The 14,311-nt window shown below is 54.8% G+C and overlaps 1 protein-coding gene across 40 annotated transcripts in view; it reads left to right on the top strand.

Annotated features, from left to right (window-relative positions):
- The window catches only part of Morn1 (MORN repeat containing 1), a 61,865-nt gene extending 53,551 nt beyond the window's left edge, over nt 1-8,314 (top strand). For 32 of the 40 annotated variants that reach the window (XR_003955040.1, XR_003955047.1, XR_003955041.1 and 29 more), the window contains 2 exons: nt 5,209-5,252; nt 7,974-8,309. Coding sequence is in view for 23 of the 40 variants with exons in the window: in XM_030253895.1 (XP_030109755.1) it covers nt 5,209-5,252; nt 7,974-8,116 (187 nt within the window). In the remaining 17 variants the exon portion in view is untranslated. Of the gene's footprint in view, nt 1-2,266; nt 5,157-5,208; nt 5,253-7,973 lie in introns of those variants that run through there. The other 8 variants (XR_003955044.1, XM_030253897.1, XM_030253896.1 and 5 more) reach the window with 4 other exon arrangements.
- The last annotated feature ends 5,997 nt before the right edge of the window (nt 8,315-14,311 follow it).

Genomic DNA, 14,311 nt, shown 5'->3' on the forward strand with positions numbered 1-14,311 from the left:
TCAGAGACCTAAGAACCTGTGCTTCTCACCCATGTGGCAACCTTCCTTCTAGCCTGGAATCTAGGACTCACTGGGCTCTGGCCCTACTTCAGGTCCCCTAGGCCAGACTAGGCACAAGGAGGATGGTGGGTATCTGCTTTTATAAGCTAGACTACCATGAGCAGAACGACCAAAGCAAGACCCCCTTTAGCAGCTCAGAGCTCCTGCAGGGCTTGTAAAGCCCGATCTGTAGCCACCAAGGGCTGAGCCCATGCAGCGATGGGCAGAAAGGCCTCGCCTCTGTGTCCGGGCTCTGGATGAAGCTCTATCACCTGGACCCTGCTTTACTGTTTCCGCTCTTCCGTGAGCTCTGACTGCACGGGCCCACTACACAAGGCCACAGCTCCTTAGCTCTCCAGTGAACCACAGAGCCCCATCGTGTCCTTCACAAACACACCCTGGTATTGCGGTTGAAGGATGCTGCAGGAAGCAGGAGTGTGTGTCCCAGCTGACCTGACCACCCAACAGTAGCTAGGACTGAGAACCCATGTGGGGCCCCCACTGCACCTCAAGCTGCTGGGACAGGTGACAGTGTGGGTACGGAGGAGGCTCTGCCGTGTGTCTAGTCAGTTTGAGACCAGCCATGCCTCAAGCTGATAGCCTCCATGCGCCTCTAATGCCCGTGTTCTCCAGCAGAGCCCATGTGGTCTCGAAGGGAAAGACCCAGAGGAATAGTACTTACTAGTCACCCTGCTCCAGAGAGGCCCCACGGCCCCTGGATCTGTGACCTTCTGTAGCTTGGAACAGATCTCTCTGAAGCTGAGACCGTCAGCTGATGGTAGAATTCTGGGCAAGCATGAGCGTGCCCATTCAGTGACCTCTGGGGGTGAGCATCAGAAAGTTCCTCTTTGCCGAGAAGCATCTGCCCTCAGACTTGTACCCTTGGACCATGTCAGGTGATGGGGCAGTGCCCATGCCTGGACTCCACTGAGAGCTGGCACCTGTCCCATCTGCTGAGCTCCCAGAAGGTGAATGGCATTAGCTGGGCTCCCTCATCTGGTATCGGGCTATAGTGACGGGAACGTATTTTTGCTTCCAGCAAAGACAGAATATGTGGGATTGGACTTGTCCCCTCAAAAATAAAGAAGCAGCTAAAAACGAGAGATAGAGACGAGCACCAGTCAGTAAGGGGAGGGTAGGGAGCCCCAAGGGGTGGAAACAATCAAGGAGGGTCTCCAGGCTGCAGGGCTGGGAAAAGAATCCAGGCAAGTCTGAGAGTCTTCTGAGGGGAAGAGGGGGCTGGGAGCCTGTGAAAAGGCAAAGAGTGAGGCCAGCCTGGCCTACGGAGAGAGTTCCAAGACAGGGCTACACAGAGAAACCCTGTCTGGAAAAACTGAAAAGGAAAGATGAGCCTTGGTCAGCCAGTCGAGCCGAGGTCAGTGTACACAGGCCCCAGGACAGAGCCACCTGTGTGCAGGGTGGAAAACACCCAGCTGGAGACCTGGAAACACACAGGGTACTGGCAGAGTTCCCTTAGTAGTTCAGAATAATTAACCTGAACTTAAACGATACCCAACAAGCCCTAAAAGCAAAACCAAGATGGAAGGCACCATCTCGAATCGACCAATGTCAAGAACATTTCAGTGGGCGCAGAAGGACCTCAATCCGTACTGTGTGAAGTCTAAAAGACTGGAAAGGGCTCAGGATTGTTAGCTTAGCACCCTGGAGGCCCTGGGCTCTATCCCCACACCACTACATAAGTCAGCAAGCAAGCAAAGGATTCAGAGAAACACAGCCCATAAAGAGTCCATCAAGACCAAAGGAATGACCAAAGAGAGAGAGAGAGGCCACTGAGGAGCATGCGGGTGCTGCAGCTGGACTCAATGCTCACCAGGAAAGCTGAGGGGCTGAGGGGCAGGCAGAAGCCCCAAGTCAAACTAGCCAGGAGCCTGTGGAGCTCGATTCAGTCAAGAGCATGGGCCCAACATGTGCGAGTGAGGCCCTGAATACCACACTCGCCTGCAAAATAATCCCAAAGCTGGCAGGGCTGAAACAGACCCATTCAGAGTGAGGCCCTTCCTGAGGAACTGCTAGGCTGACCTGAAGATGGTCTCTAAGTCATTCCAGGAGCTGAGATGAGAGAAGCAGAAACACACGGGGAGCTAAAGACTCCAGAACAGGAGAGAAGGGGAGGGAACAGGGAAACGCTCAGGAGAAACGATGGCCAAGGTTTTGTTGTTGTTGTTGGCCTAATTTTAAATTTTTTATATTTTATTTTGTATGTCAGTTTGTGAGACTGTGAGCACACACCACGGCCTGAGTACAGCAAGGAGGTCAAAGGACAAGTTTGAGGAGTCAGTCTTCTCTTTCATCATGGAGTCAAAGGGTCACCAGGCCTATGCAGCAAACGCCTTCACCCACTACCAGCCTTGCTTCTTAGAGGTTCAGCTTGCCCAGGAGGGCTTTGAACCCCTAATCCCCCCAGCCTTCACCTCACAAATGCTGGCATTTAAACTTCTAAAAATTTTTGGTGGAAATGAAAATTCATACCATGAGTCCCAATCATAACAAAGCATGATGGGGCAAGCATTCCTGAGGTCCCAGCACGCAGCATTCCAGGCCAGGGTGGGCGACACAGACCTCATTTCAAAACAGCATTGAAGACATCAGCGCCTCTGGCAGTGTGCTTACCTGGTGTGCACATAGGTTCAATGCTCGGCACCCCACAAACTGGCCATGCTGGTGTACACGTGGTGTAATCTCGGCACTCTGGAGGTGGGAGCAGGGGTGGGAGTTCAAAGCCTGAGCAGCCCGGGATATGTGAGACCCCCCCCCATTCCATATCAAAAAGAATGAGGGAGAAAATGACACACACACGTGAATATATATGTATATATATGTGTGTATGTATATATGGAGAGACAGAGACACACACAGAGAGAGAGAGAGAGAGAGAGAGAGAGAGAGAGAGAAGAGAGAGAAGAGAGGAGAAACTCTTCGAAAAGGTCATGTAGCACTCCCAGCTTACTCAAGGATACCAGCCCAGTTTATGGGCCCCTCCCTGCCCAGTGCTGGCAAATGTCTCCTCAGCTGGGCTGCAAGAACTGTCTCTCAGGATCTGTGCTCTGACCACCCCCCTGAGGAGCTCATGATGTGCACACCATTCCTATCTAAAGCTCTCCCTGACACGGCTGCTGGGCTCCACAGAATGGTCCTCCTCTCTCAAACTATCTCTCAGGTCTCCTGGAGACCTGGCCTGAGGCCTAACCACATGCCTCCCTCCACTGCCCAGTTAACTACTGGCTCTGAGGGCCCCTCACTCAAGACACCAGCTCCTGCCTGCCTCTGTCTGGCTTCCTCAAAGCCCTGGGGGTCTCTAAAACTCTGAGAACGCTCAGGGTTCTTGTAACCCCCTTTATTTCTCTTAAAGCTGGCAGCCGACAGACTCTAGTTACTCCTGCTGCTAAATTATTTATCTCTTCTCCTTTAAGGTGACTCTTGGGTCCACCCAAGGCCTGTTTTCCCTACTTAAAATGAAGTCATTTAAAAATCTTTTGTCTTTAATATTTTATCACCCAAACCAGGCATGTGGTCTTTTAAGTTTGTCAAGGGATCAGAACCCGCTGGTACTTAAGCCCCACCTGGACAGGGACTCTCTGCGCTGTCCCTAGCTCTGCACTGGCTGTTGGCCACCTTGAGCCACTAGTGACAGGAAATCAGCTGTCCCGGATGCAGGGCCAGGGCCAGGGTCAGGGAGGAGGCCCAGCGGCTGTAGTTTTGAGGCTCCTCCCCGTCCATAGAGACCCATCGTTCAGCACGCAGCTCGGCTTGACCATCTGGGATTGAGGCCAGGTGTCTACATGGAGCCAGCACCCTCATTCCCCACCCGCTACCCTGCTCCCCTCCCAGTCAGGAAACAGGAGAGGCTCCACAAACCTGATTCAGAGACCTAACCCCGGGAAGTGCCAGAGGGCCCCATATTGCCACGTGTACTGGCCACATTCATCGGGGCTTTGCCAGGTCCTCCTCAGATGACCCACCCGGGCAGCTGGTCCTCCTTTGGGGTGTGTCTCCAAAGCTGGACCAGTCCTCATTGGCTGTTTTCAAAGCCCAAGGGTGCGTGGGGCTCGGGCTTCAGTCTGAAGAATGCGTCAGACAGGGTTTGCACCTTGGGAATCCCACAGGGTTCTCATGGATCCTGTGGGCAGCAGTGAGGGTCCTTCTTTCAGACACAGGAGCCAGAGGAGAGCCTTTGGATTCCGGAGCCAGGCCTCTCTCTCTCTTCCCTCCATCTTCATCTGTCCCTCTTCTCCCAGTTAGGAGTCTCCCAGGTGACACTTGCCTTTTGCTTATTGGAGGGATCACAAGGGTGCCACAGCCTCAAGTTATGTCTCTCTCTCTCTCTCTCTCTCTCTCTCTCTCTCTCTCTCTCTCTCTGTGTGTGTGTGTGTGTGTGTGTGTGTGTGTGTGTGTGTGTGTGTGTGTATGTGTGTGTGTAAGGACAACCTTGGATGCCATCCTCGGGAACATTACCCACTTCCTCTGAGGCAAGTTTCTCACTGGCCTGGACCTCAGCAATCAGGCCAGATGGGTTGACCAGCAAGCCCCAGAGATGCCCTTGCCTCCTCCTCAGCCACTGCTCATAGAGTTACAGCACTCCTCAGACCCTCACATAGAGTTACAGGCACGTGCCACCATGTCCGGCGTTCTTACATGGGAATTTAACTTGGGTCCTCTTGCTTGCAAAGCAACAGCTTTACTGGCTGTGCCATCTCCCCAGCCCCTTGAGTCACTTCTTTCCGAAAGATAATGTGTTTCTTGGCAACCCCCAAGCAGGTCTAGACCTCAGCTGTTCTCAGACCGGTTCCCAGCTCCTCTCCCATCACACTAATCTGGGTATGAGAGAACCTCTAGCATCCCAAAAGCCATGCCTTAGTTCTGAGGAAGCAAGATTGGTCAAGGTCATAGGGTGGTGGTTACACACCTGCCCAGCAACTTTGGGATTATGAGGCCCCAAGGTGGGGCCTAGAGGGCAGGGAACCAGGAATGGGCTGCCTGGAGGGGGTTCTCCAAGAGGAGACACAGAGAAGCATGACATGTGCGGACACTACAGTCTCTGCTATCCCAGGGCCCAGCATTTGCCCCAGAACTGTTGGCCTTGGTTTGGGTGGAATCAATACCCAAAGAGGATTGACAGAATACTCAGGTGCCCTGCTTTGCTCCCCACAGGCCTGATGGGACCACAGTAGAGCCACCGACAGCTGCATATCTAGGTGGGTATTTAGATGTGGACCATGAAGAAGCCCATCACTGTATTTACAAAGATAGAGGCAAACAGTGCCTGGGGGATGGGCCTGGGGGTGGTGACCGTGGTCCAGGGAAGGCACATGCTCAGGTATCGCAGAGGTAGATGGAGGTAGGTGTGTGGGTTGTGGGTAGGGGGAACATCACAAGCTACTTCCAGACCTACTTGAAAGGGGGCTGAGACCATGAGGCCTCCAGGAAGATTCACAGAGAAGAATGTTCCAGAAAGCTGAGAGTGAGGTAGTACAGAAGGCTTGAGTAACTAAGTGTGTGTGTGTGTGGTGGGGAGAGGTATGGGCTCTCTTTACCGTCTCAGAAGAGTAGCTGCCAAGATGGTGGTGGCTGAATTAACAAATGACCAATTACAGCGAGGCCATCAGCAGCTGAACCTGAAGGGCTTGGGAAACACAGCATGGCCACGAGTCTCAGATCCTCAGACCCTCACATGCCCTAGCACAGAACCCCTGCATACTGGAATACCAGACCCTCCTGTGGACAGTAAGGGCAATCTGTAGGCTCGAAGGTCCCGGTCAGAAGAGCCCAACACTGGGGAATGGATCATTGGTCCAGGGCCTTTTCAGAGCTGTCGTAATCCTAGGGTCTGGGCAGTGCCCAAGCTGGGCCTGGGTGGGAGGCCTTTGGGCTAAAGGCCCTATTGTGAAGGGGAGGCAGTCAAGCCTGGGTCCTCTCCACCATGCTAGAGAGGCCCAGTCCTGGAGGACAAGGCTGTCCTGGAACTCACTTTGTAGACCAGGATGGCCTCCAACTCAGAAATCTGCCTGCCTCTGCCTCCCAAGTGCTAGGATTAAAGGTGTGCACCACCACGCCTTTAATGAACTTCTATAGACAAAGTTCTCTCCTCTAAAAGGGCCCAGGCTGATATAGGTCCAAAGGGGAAATGCTTGTCTGGCTGGCCCAAGAAATTAGCCTTGTTCCAGCATCTCTAACATCCATCCTGGTGGGAGGCTATTAGGCCATGAGACTCATCTCACATAGGGTCATAGGAAGCCTAAGAAATCGTCCACTCACAGCTCTGGCAGGGCCTTGAGGTCAGGGTGAGCCTGGGCTTGCAGCTCTGCTGTTGGGCTCTACTAGAAAGAGCCTAGAACAGGGGCAGGGGTGGCTAGAGCATTCCCACCCACACCCACTGCTGAGTCTTTGATCAGCACTGGGCAAAGCCCCTGTTACCTCTGGACAGTGAGAAAGATCTTTCAGCTCCAAGATTGAGGGTGTCACACAGGGCAAAGCCAGGTGACAGCCAAGCCCCTCAGCAAGAACTGCCTGGGGGGACAGGATTGGAGCCCACGACTGAACAATGTGGTGTCTGGGCCAGGCCTCCCTCCAGTGCAGCCACCAGCCAGCGCTTCTCATACCAGTCTTATGCATCTGATGGGGGACAGATCCAGGAACAGGGTCAGATCAGGCCTGTGGCCTGGTTCAGCGGCCATGGCCGTGAGCTCACACTGGCTCCCCAGGCCAGCACCCTTGGCCCAGCCTGGTGCAGCTGCATGTTCCTGGGAACGCCTAGAGATGGGCTGCTTGGGAACACTGTGGCTGCGTCGCTATGCAGGGCTTTCCTCCAGCTGCCAGAGCGGGGCTGGCCTGCTGCCGTTGCTTTACTGATACAATGTGCGTCCCCCGTCCCAGGCACCCCAGTCCCAGTTCATGGGCCTCCTAAAGCCAGTTTCTCTAAAGAAACTGACCCAAGGCCAAGCAAATTCCTCCAGCCCCCAGGCCCACTCTCATCCTGTCCTGTCCAGGAAGGCACAGCCCTTAGCTGAGCCAGAATGGAGGGTAACTACTTGCTCAGTGGCTGGAATGTCACTCGGCTGGGCTCTGCTGTGCTTGGTGGTGGGAGCCTGCCCCAACCCAGTTTCAGCTGCCGCCACATTCCTGGTGTGAGCCTGGGCCAGCCAAGGAGCTTTTTCCACACTCTGGTGCCAGCCCCAGCGGGCTCAGGGGAGGGAGAGAGGGCTGTTTCTATGGCAACTTCCCTTTTTGTTATTTCTTATTTTCTTTTTTATGGTTTCTCCAACTTTGAAGCTCTCCAGACAGTTTACAGACTGTGGAAAGGAAAAGTGCTTTCCCTTCTGTGCCCCCCTCCCGCCTTCCCTCCCCCCAGCCCCCCAAGCTTTCTCTCTCCTGCCTCCAGTTTTTCCCTTACCCCAGCCCCCCCCCCAGGCTTTCCCTCCCCAGAGACCCCCAGGCTTTCCCTCCCTCTCAGCCCCCCCTAGGGCTTTCCCTCTCCAGAGACCCCCAGGCTTTCTACCCTCCAGTCCCCTAGGGCTTTCCCAACAGCACCCCCCCAGGGCCTCAGGACCCCACCAGACACTTCAAACCTTCAGAGGCCCAGCTATTTCTTAAATATTTAGAGAAAATGAATGTGTTTTCTCCAAAAACAATGTAGTCAAGTATTTACAAAAAGACTCAGCCACGTGGCCTAATTAGCAGTTGGGAGCAGGGGTCTCTGTGGCTTGACCCCAAGGGCTGGCCCACACCACTGCTTACTTCAGATCCAGGCTGGGCCTGCGAAGCTGGTTGCTTTGCCCAAACGCTTGCTAACCAAACACCCAACCTCAGGATGGCAGTCTGTGGCAGGCAGAGATGATAGGGCTGAGATACCCAGGGAGGGTGAAGAGCCTAGGCTCCAGTGGTCACACTAGCCTGATACCCCTGCCTGTCCCTCACAGGGGAGTATGTGCTCATGGTCTGTGATGTGACCAGCCCTCCCTTCCTGGGCCACAGGCTGCCCACCACCTTCAAACACCTGCGGATCTTAGCCAAGGGGGACACCCACTGGCCCCATGTCCCTGAAGATCACCAGAAGCTCTAAGCTAGCGGCTACTCTTGGCTGTTGGACATAAAGGAGCCAGCAATACCCTCATGGGAAGGCCAGCCTTCCCTGAATGGAGATTGATGCTGCTTCTCCCAGGGACCACATCCTCTCTATTCCTAAACAACCTGAGCGTTAGGACTGCCCACGTGAGCCCCACAGCTACTGACGTCAATAAAATTCTAAATACCAACCCTGAGTAGCACCTTTTGTGGGACTCCTTCTAGCAGGCTCTTGGCCCCAGCACTGCATTGGGTTGGAGTCTTATGGGACACAGGTAGAGGCTAGGCTCAGTGTCCCAGTGCCCTCTGAGGACCCTCATATCTGCCCCACCAACATTATTCCCAGGGCCATGGAGGTCTACGTTAGATTTCTGTGAAGGCAAGAACTGGGGGCAACTAGGCCATCCAGCGTGAGGAGCCTCAAGTTCAGGTTCCCTAGCGTCGCAGAGTGAAGAGGGCCTCCTTACCTGGTCATCCCCAGCAGTGGTAAGGTAGGGTCATGGGGGGGGCGGGTCTCATAACTGCCGCTGAAGGGACACACCTGACTGCTGAGGAGGCCCAACCCCCTGGGTCAGCCATCTTTTCACCAGGTCACAGGAGGTCTCTGGACCTGCCCTCTACTGTTATCTCCTAAACTACTCATGAGCATCACTTCTCAAGTCTGCCCTTCAGGCACAGTACAACATTCTGTAGTCTCCTCCTCCTCCTCCTCCTCCTCCTCCTCCTCCTTCTCAAGATGAAACCAAATTTCTGTCAAAAGAAAAACAAAGAAAATGATGTTTCAATTTAGGAAGGAAAATGGCTGGGAGTGAGCAGCCGCAGCTGCCGTTTTCCAGCCCATCCTCAGGCAGCCTCTGGTATTTAACTCCCCACAGCATGCTGAGCTTTTGAAACTTGCAGTCACTGTTCCATGTGGGTATGGCAGGCGGGGCTTGTGCCACAGTGGCTCCTCAGCTGGCATCAGGTCTGTCCTGGTAATCGAGGCAGGCCAGGTGGGGCTGCTTTCCATCACAGCCTCTGCAAACAGCTCCAGGCTGGCCACCTACACAGTCATCAGCAAACCCACCAGCTGTCCAGGCAAGACCCCGGGCTTCCTGCTCTGGCTTCCTGACACAGCCACTGAGGTTCTGAGATGACACTGGCTTCTTATCCTTGTCTCAGGACATTAGGGGTAGCCACAATATCCAGACAGACACACTGCCTCTTCTGGACAAGTGTATCTGCACCGGTAACTGCTGGTCTTCTGAGAACTGTGGTCGCTGGAACTGGCCCGGCCCTCCATGTGGCCAGGACAGGAACAGGTGCAGATGTTCTCGTCTGCAACCCCTCCTCCACCCAGGGCCCTGCCGCCGAGTGGTCCAAGCACATGAAACTTGAATGCCCAAGAAGAGTTCTAGCGCCAGATCTGGTAATGTGTAACCCCAGCAGTTGAGAGGATCATTGTCCACTCAAGACCAGCTTTGGCGATATAGACGGAGCCTATCTTAAAAGAAGAGTAGAGACTAAATTAAGGATGGAGGAGATAGCTTAGTTGGGAATGCATCTGTCTTGCAAGCAGGAGGACCTGAGTTCATTCTCCAGAGCTCACAGAAAAAATAAAAAGCCCCTGCTGGGCTGTGATGGCGCACACCTTTAATCCCAGCACTCAGGAGGCAGAGGCAGGTAGATCTCTGAGGTTGGCCAGCAGAACAAGTTTGGTCTACAGAACAAGTTCTAAGACAGCCAGGGCTACACAGAGAAGCCCTGTCACAATAAATAAATAAAGAAATAGCCCCCCAAAAGGAAAAGAAATGGCTGCTGTGGTGATACACACTTATAATCCCAGTCAGCTCTGGGAGGTGGGAGTGGGGGGTCTCTGGGGGTCCCTGGCAAGTCAGGCTAGCCCACTTGGCATACTCCAGGCCATTGAGAGATTATGCCTATAAATGAATGAATGAATGAGTAAAATGTGGCATCAGAGGAATAGCACCTGAGGAATGACACTCAAGAATTATCTTACTTCTGCACATATGTATACCTGCACATACATGCACATATGTATACCAACACATACATGCACGTATGTATGTCCATGCATAATGCACTTATGTATAGCCACACATACCTGCACATATATATATATATATATACATGCATCTACCCACACATACATGCACGTGTGTACATGCAGACATATATGCACATATGTATACCCACACACATATGTACAGCCACACATACATGCACACATGTATGCTTATACATACATGCATGTATGTATACCTACACATATAGGCACACATACAAAGTTCAGTGGGGCAGGTCTTGGGTATAATTTGCTTGAGGTAAATCCTATGTGAGGAGATTAGGCGTCCAGCCTAGCCCAGTGCAAGAACTGCAGAGCGCACAGCCTATAACCACAGAAGTGACTGGCCTCCCCCAGCGCACAGGCCATTTAGGCCCCAGGGCCTCACTAGGCAGCAACATGGTCAGGCTGACTTTGGGCAGAACTGAAGCCTGGGAATGCCATCCTGAGGGTCCCTCACTATCCTGGGATTGAGAGGGCTCATTTCAGAAGGTGGCTAGGGGTATAGTTCCCAGGACTCAGGCTTTGCCAGCCAGTAAGCCCCACTCCAGGTTTGCCCATCCCCTGTGGGATCCCCTCTTCTATGATGGTCAGAGCTAGGATGGAGACCCAGCAGGAGCACGTGCCCAGTGGGCAACTTCACCCCAGCTACCCTCTGTCCTGGTCTGGGTACCAAGTTTCCACTGGGAAACTTTAGCTTGTGGCCAAGATGAATGAATACAGGTCTGGCCACAGCTCCCAGAGTGAGGTGGTCTCACTTCTATCCAGAGACCTGGTGCCTAGTACAATAACAACCATAGCTTCTGTCCTGCCTGGGTAGTCCCTCTTCCATGGGTGGGAGGGACTAGGTCATCGGACTCCATGGCTTTGGATCACCAGCACTGCCTGACAGGAACTGTGCAGAGTCAGCCTCTTTGGCTGACACAGGTGAGTATAGCAGCAATCTGTGGACTGCCTGGAGACCTGGTAGGAGAATGACAGAGCCTCTAGGTACCTCCTTTCTGGGAACTAGTAGCCCTCAGATCTCAAGCCACCACTCCAAACATGCTGACCCCACTTGGGAATTGCAGGGGCCAGTGAGAGAAGGAGGTTGGACAAGTTAGAGGGCGCGGACCACCCTCCCCAGCCCAGCCCAGCCCAGCCCAGAAGCTGCAACTCCAGACAAAGCCTTTCTCTCCAGTGCTACCTTCTAACTTCTGACCCCTCCAGGGAGGACACTACCAGTCTGCCTATCACTCACTTAACAGATAAGATACTGAGCATCCAGGCAGGGCACTGTCACGTGTGCTTGTGTGAGATACAAAGATAGACGGGGATGGGAGATAGAAGAGAAGGAAGTTCAAGGAAGGAAGACAGAAGGAAGCAAGGAGACAGGAAGGAGAAAGACTCAAAGGAAGACCTGCCTGCCCCTCAAGGCCCAAGCATCTAGAGGCACCTCAGAGAGCTGGCTCACCAGACCACCTGGGACACATCTGGGGTCAACAGAGGACAGCATGACCAGAACACAGCCTGGAACTAGGCTGGACAGCCTGGTCTGTGCCACCTTCTCCCTGGGCCTGTTTGGCACAGGTGGCCATAGCTCCTCCCAGCTTCTTCCACTGGTCAGGCTGGTCACTCAGGATACTCCCAGGGGAGGCCTCCCCAAGCCCTGTCTACAGCCCGGGCAGGTTGCCTGGTCTTGGTGCCAGGCGGGTGTGAGGCCAGCTGTGCTCTGCCTGGGCCCCTCCCAGCCAGGGCTTCCTGGAGGTTCCAGGACCAAGCCTGCCAGACCGGTTCCTACAGCCTGGCCAGCTCTGCCAGTTCACTGGGAGCCCTTGATCCTGGATAGTGTCAGGGCAGCCCACAGGCCTAGCCCAGTAAAACCACTACGGAGGAGACAATTTTCAGCGGTAGCTGGCAAGCCTGCCCCTTTCTGCTCAGTTTTCCTCAGAGAAGGAACGGCCTCAGACAGGTCCCTCACAGCCAGAGGGAAGGGGAGGTTCCAGTGGAGTTTGGAGGCCAGGTGTGGTAGGGACTGCCCATGGTAGAGGAATTGCTGGTTCTGTGTAGGTCTTCAGGAGCCAGACAAAAGAACGGGACAGCAGAGTGTATGGGCAACCCACACACATACACAGTGGCTCTGTCCAGGCTCCTCTTGGCATAAAATGAAACCTAAGGAGCAGACTGTCTGCCCTGTTGCAATGGCCAGACACTGTTGCCTCTTGTATTTATCCTCACGGCATTGGCAATGGTGCCACTCTCCCACCTTTGTCCTGTAGACAATCAGGACACAGAGGCCTCAGGTTGGCAGCTGGAGCCCCAGTAGAACAGGGAACCTCCCTCCTTTAGTGTGATACAGGCTAGGAGATACAGGAGGGCAGACCCACCCCAGGCTCCTAAACCATGACCTCTGAATCAGGTACTCCATGGAGGAGCCCAAGATCAGAGTTGCAACACTCCCCTCCTGGATGGGGATCCTGGGCTATAGCCCAAGGGCCCAGTGTCTTGGTGTTGGTGTTAGAGTGGGGCTGGACCAATCGAGGGCATCCTGTCCCCGGCTGTCAGCCAGAAATATTCCTAAGATAAATTTCAGGAATCACACCTTAACTCAGCTGCCGACCACACACACTTCTGTCCGAGGACTCAGGACCACCTCCCAGGACCCCGACAAACCTCCCTAGGGACCTCTGCAACTGGAGGCACATCTGCTCCTCCAAGAGTTCCATGATTCATGAGAGAGTTATTTGTGAGGATCAGTTTCCGTGGGGGTAGTCAGGTGCTGAGAAAAAGAAGCCCTGCTTGCAGGCTTGGCCTCGGGCCTCAGAACCTGCTTCTAACAAGTGGTCTCTGGCCCTGGGATGGGGACAGGGACTTGGCTGAGGGCTGGGTAGAGTTCTACACACTCCGATCCCAGTGTGGGGTGTTATGCACACTGATCAGGTGACAGGTGGAACTTCACATTCACCAGTCCCGTGGGGTTTGCCGGGATGGATTCTGGAGGCAGAGGAAACCGCCTGTAGGACTGCAGGTTCCAGGCGCGGGATCCAGTCTTGGGACATTCGCTAGGGCAGCAGTGAAGTGACTAGGGACAGCAGCAGAGAGTTGCTTAAGGCGACCAGATCCCATTTTAGATAACACATAGGCTGCACCCCGTGGCAAGGCCGGTGAGAACCTCCCAAAAAGGGCGCGATCCTTCTATGCAGACCACGAACACATGCTCTGAGGCGGATCCCGAGGACTCTGGCCCCGGTCTCTGGGATCCTACGCCGCAGGAAGTCGGGTTGCGCGTGGGGCGGCGCCGGGCTGGTCCCGCAGGGCCGAGCTCTCTCCTCGCAGCCGGAAGCCCCGGGCCCTGCCCGTCGGAATCCGCGGCAGGCGGGGGAAGGGAAGCGCACGCGGGTAGTAGGGCGAGGCGGAGGCCGCGCGGCCCGTGGGCGGGGCATGCCTTGCAGGACCCGCGGGCCCCAGGCTTCGGGAGCTGCCGGGACTTGGGGTCCAGGAATGATCCCGCAGGCTGGGACTGCGGTCGAACCGCTGGAAGCCCGCGCGGTCGCGCTTCCCCGCAGCAGTCACCTCCGGGGCCAGCTCATCCCCAGGCTAGCAGGAGCCTAGCAGAGCTGCAGACCAGGGTCGCCCCCGCCCGTCGGAAGGAGCGGGAATGTGGGAAGTTGAAGGGCGCGGCGGTTCCAGGGCGTCTCTGTGCCGCGCCCTTCCCTCCTCCTGGAGAAGTGTTGCGGACGGCCGCACGAAGCCAGAAGCCTGTTTGGTGGGTGAACACCGCATTGGAGAGGCCGTGGATCCAACAGGGCTTTCCATCCTTGATGCCCGGGTGGAGGACAACCCCTTGTCTGTCGGACCTTGGGCTGCCAGCTCAGGCCTTAGTGCTTTCTGACCCGAGGCCACCAAGCACTATTAATGGGGGATTCTAGCGGAGCTGCAGTACTCAGCCTTTGGGGGCCTCGGTAACCCAGGCCACAGGGAGAACGTGTGGGTAAGGCCGATGGCGGTCAGCCCCTCAGTACAGCAGATCTTCACCTCCACTACTTGATGGGGGCAACTTCCTCAACAACCACCAGTAACCGCAGTGAAGTGGCTACTGTAGAAACAGGATACTGAGAGAGATGTGGACCACTTGTCCATCCCGAGTAG

This window comes from Mus musculus, chromosome 4, assembly GCF_000001635.26.
Source record: "Mus musculus strain C57BL/6J chromosome 4, GRCm38.p6 C57BL/6J".
NCBI lineage: Eukaryota > Metazoa > Chordata > Mammalia > Rodentia > Muridae > Mus > Mus musculus.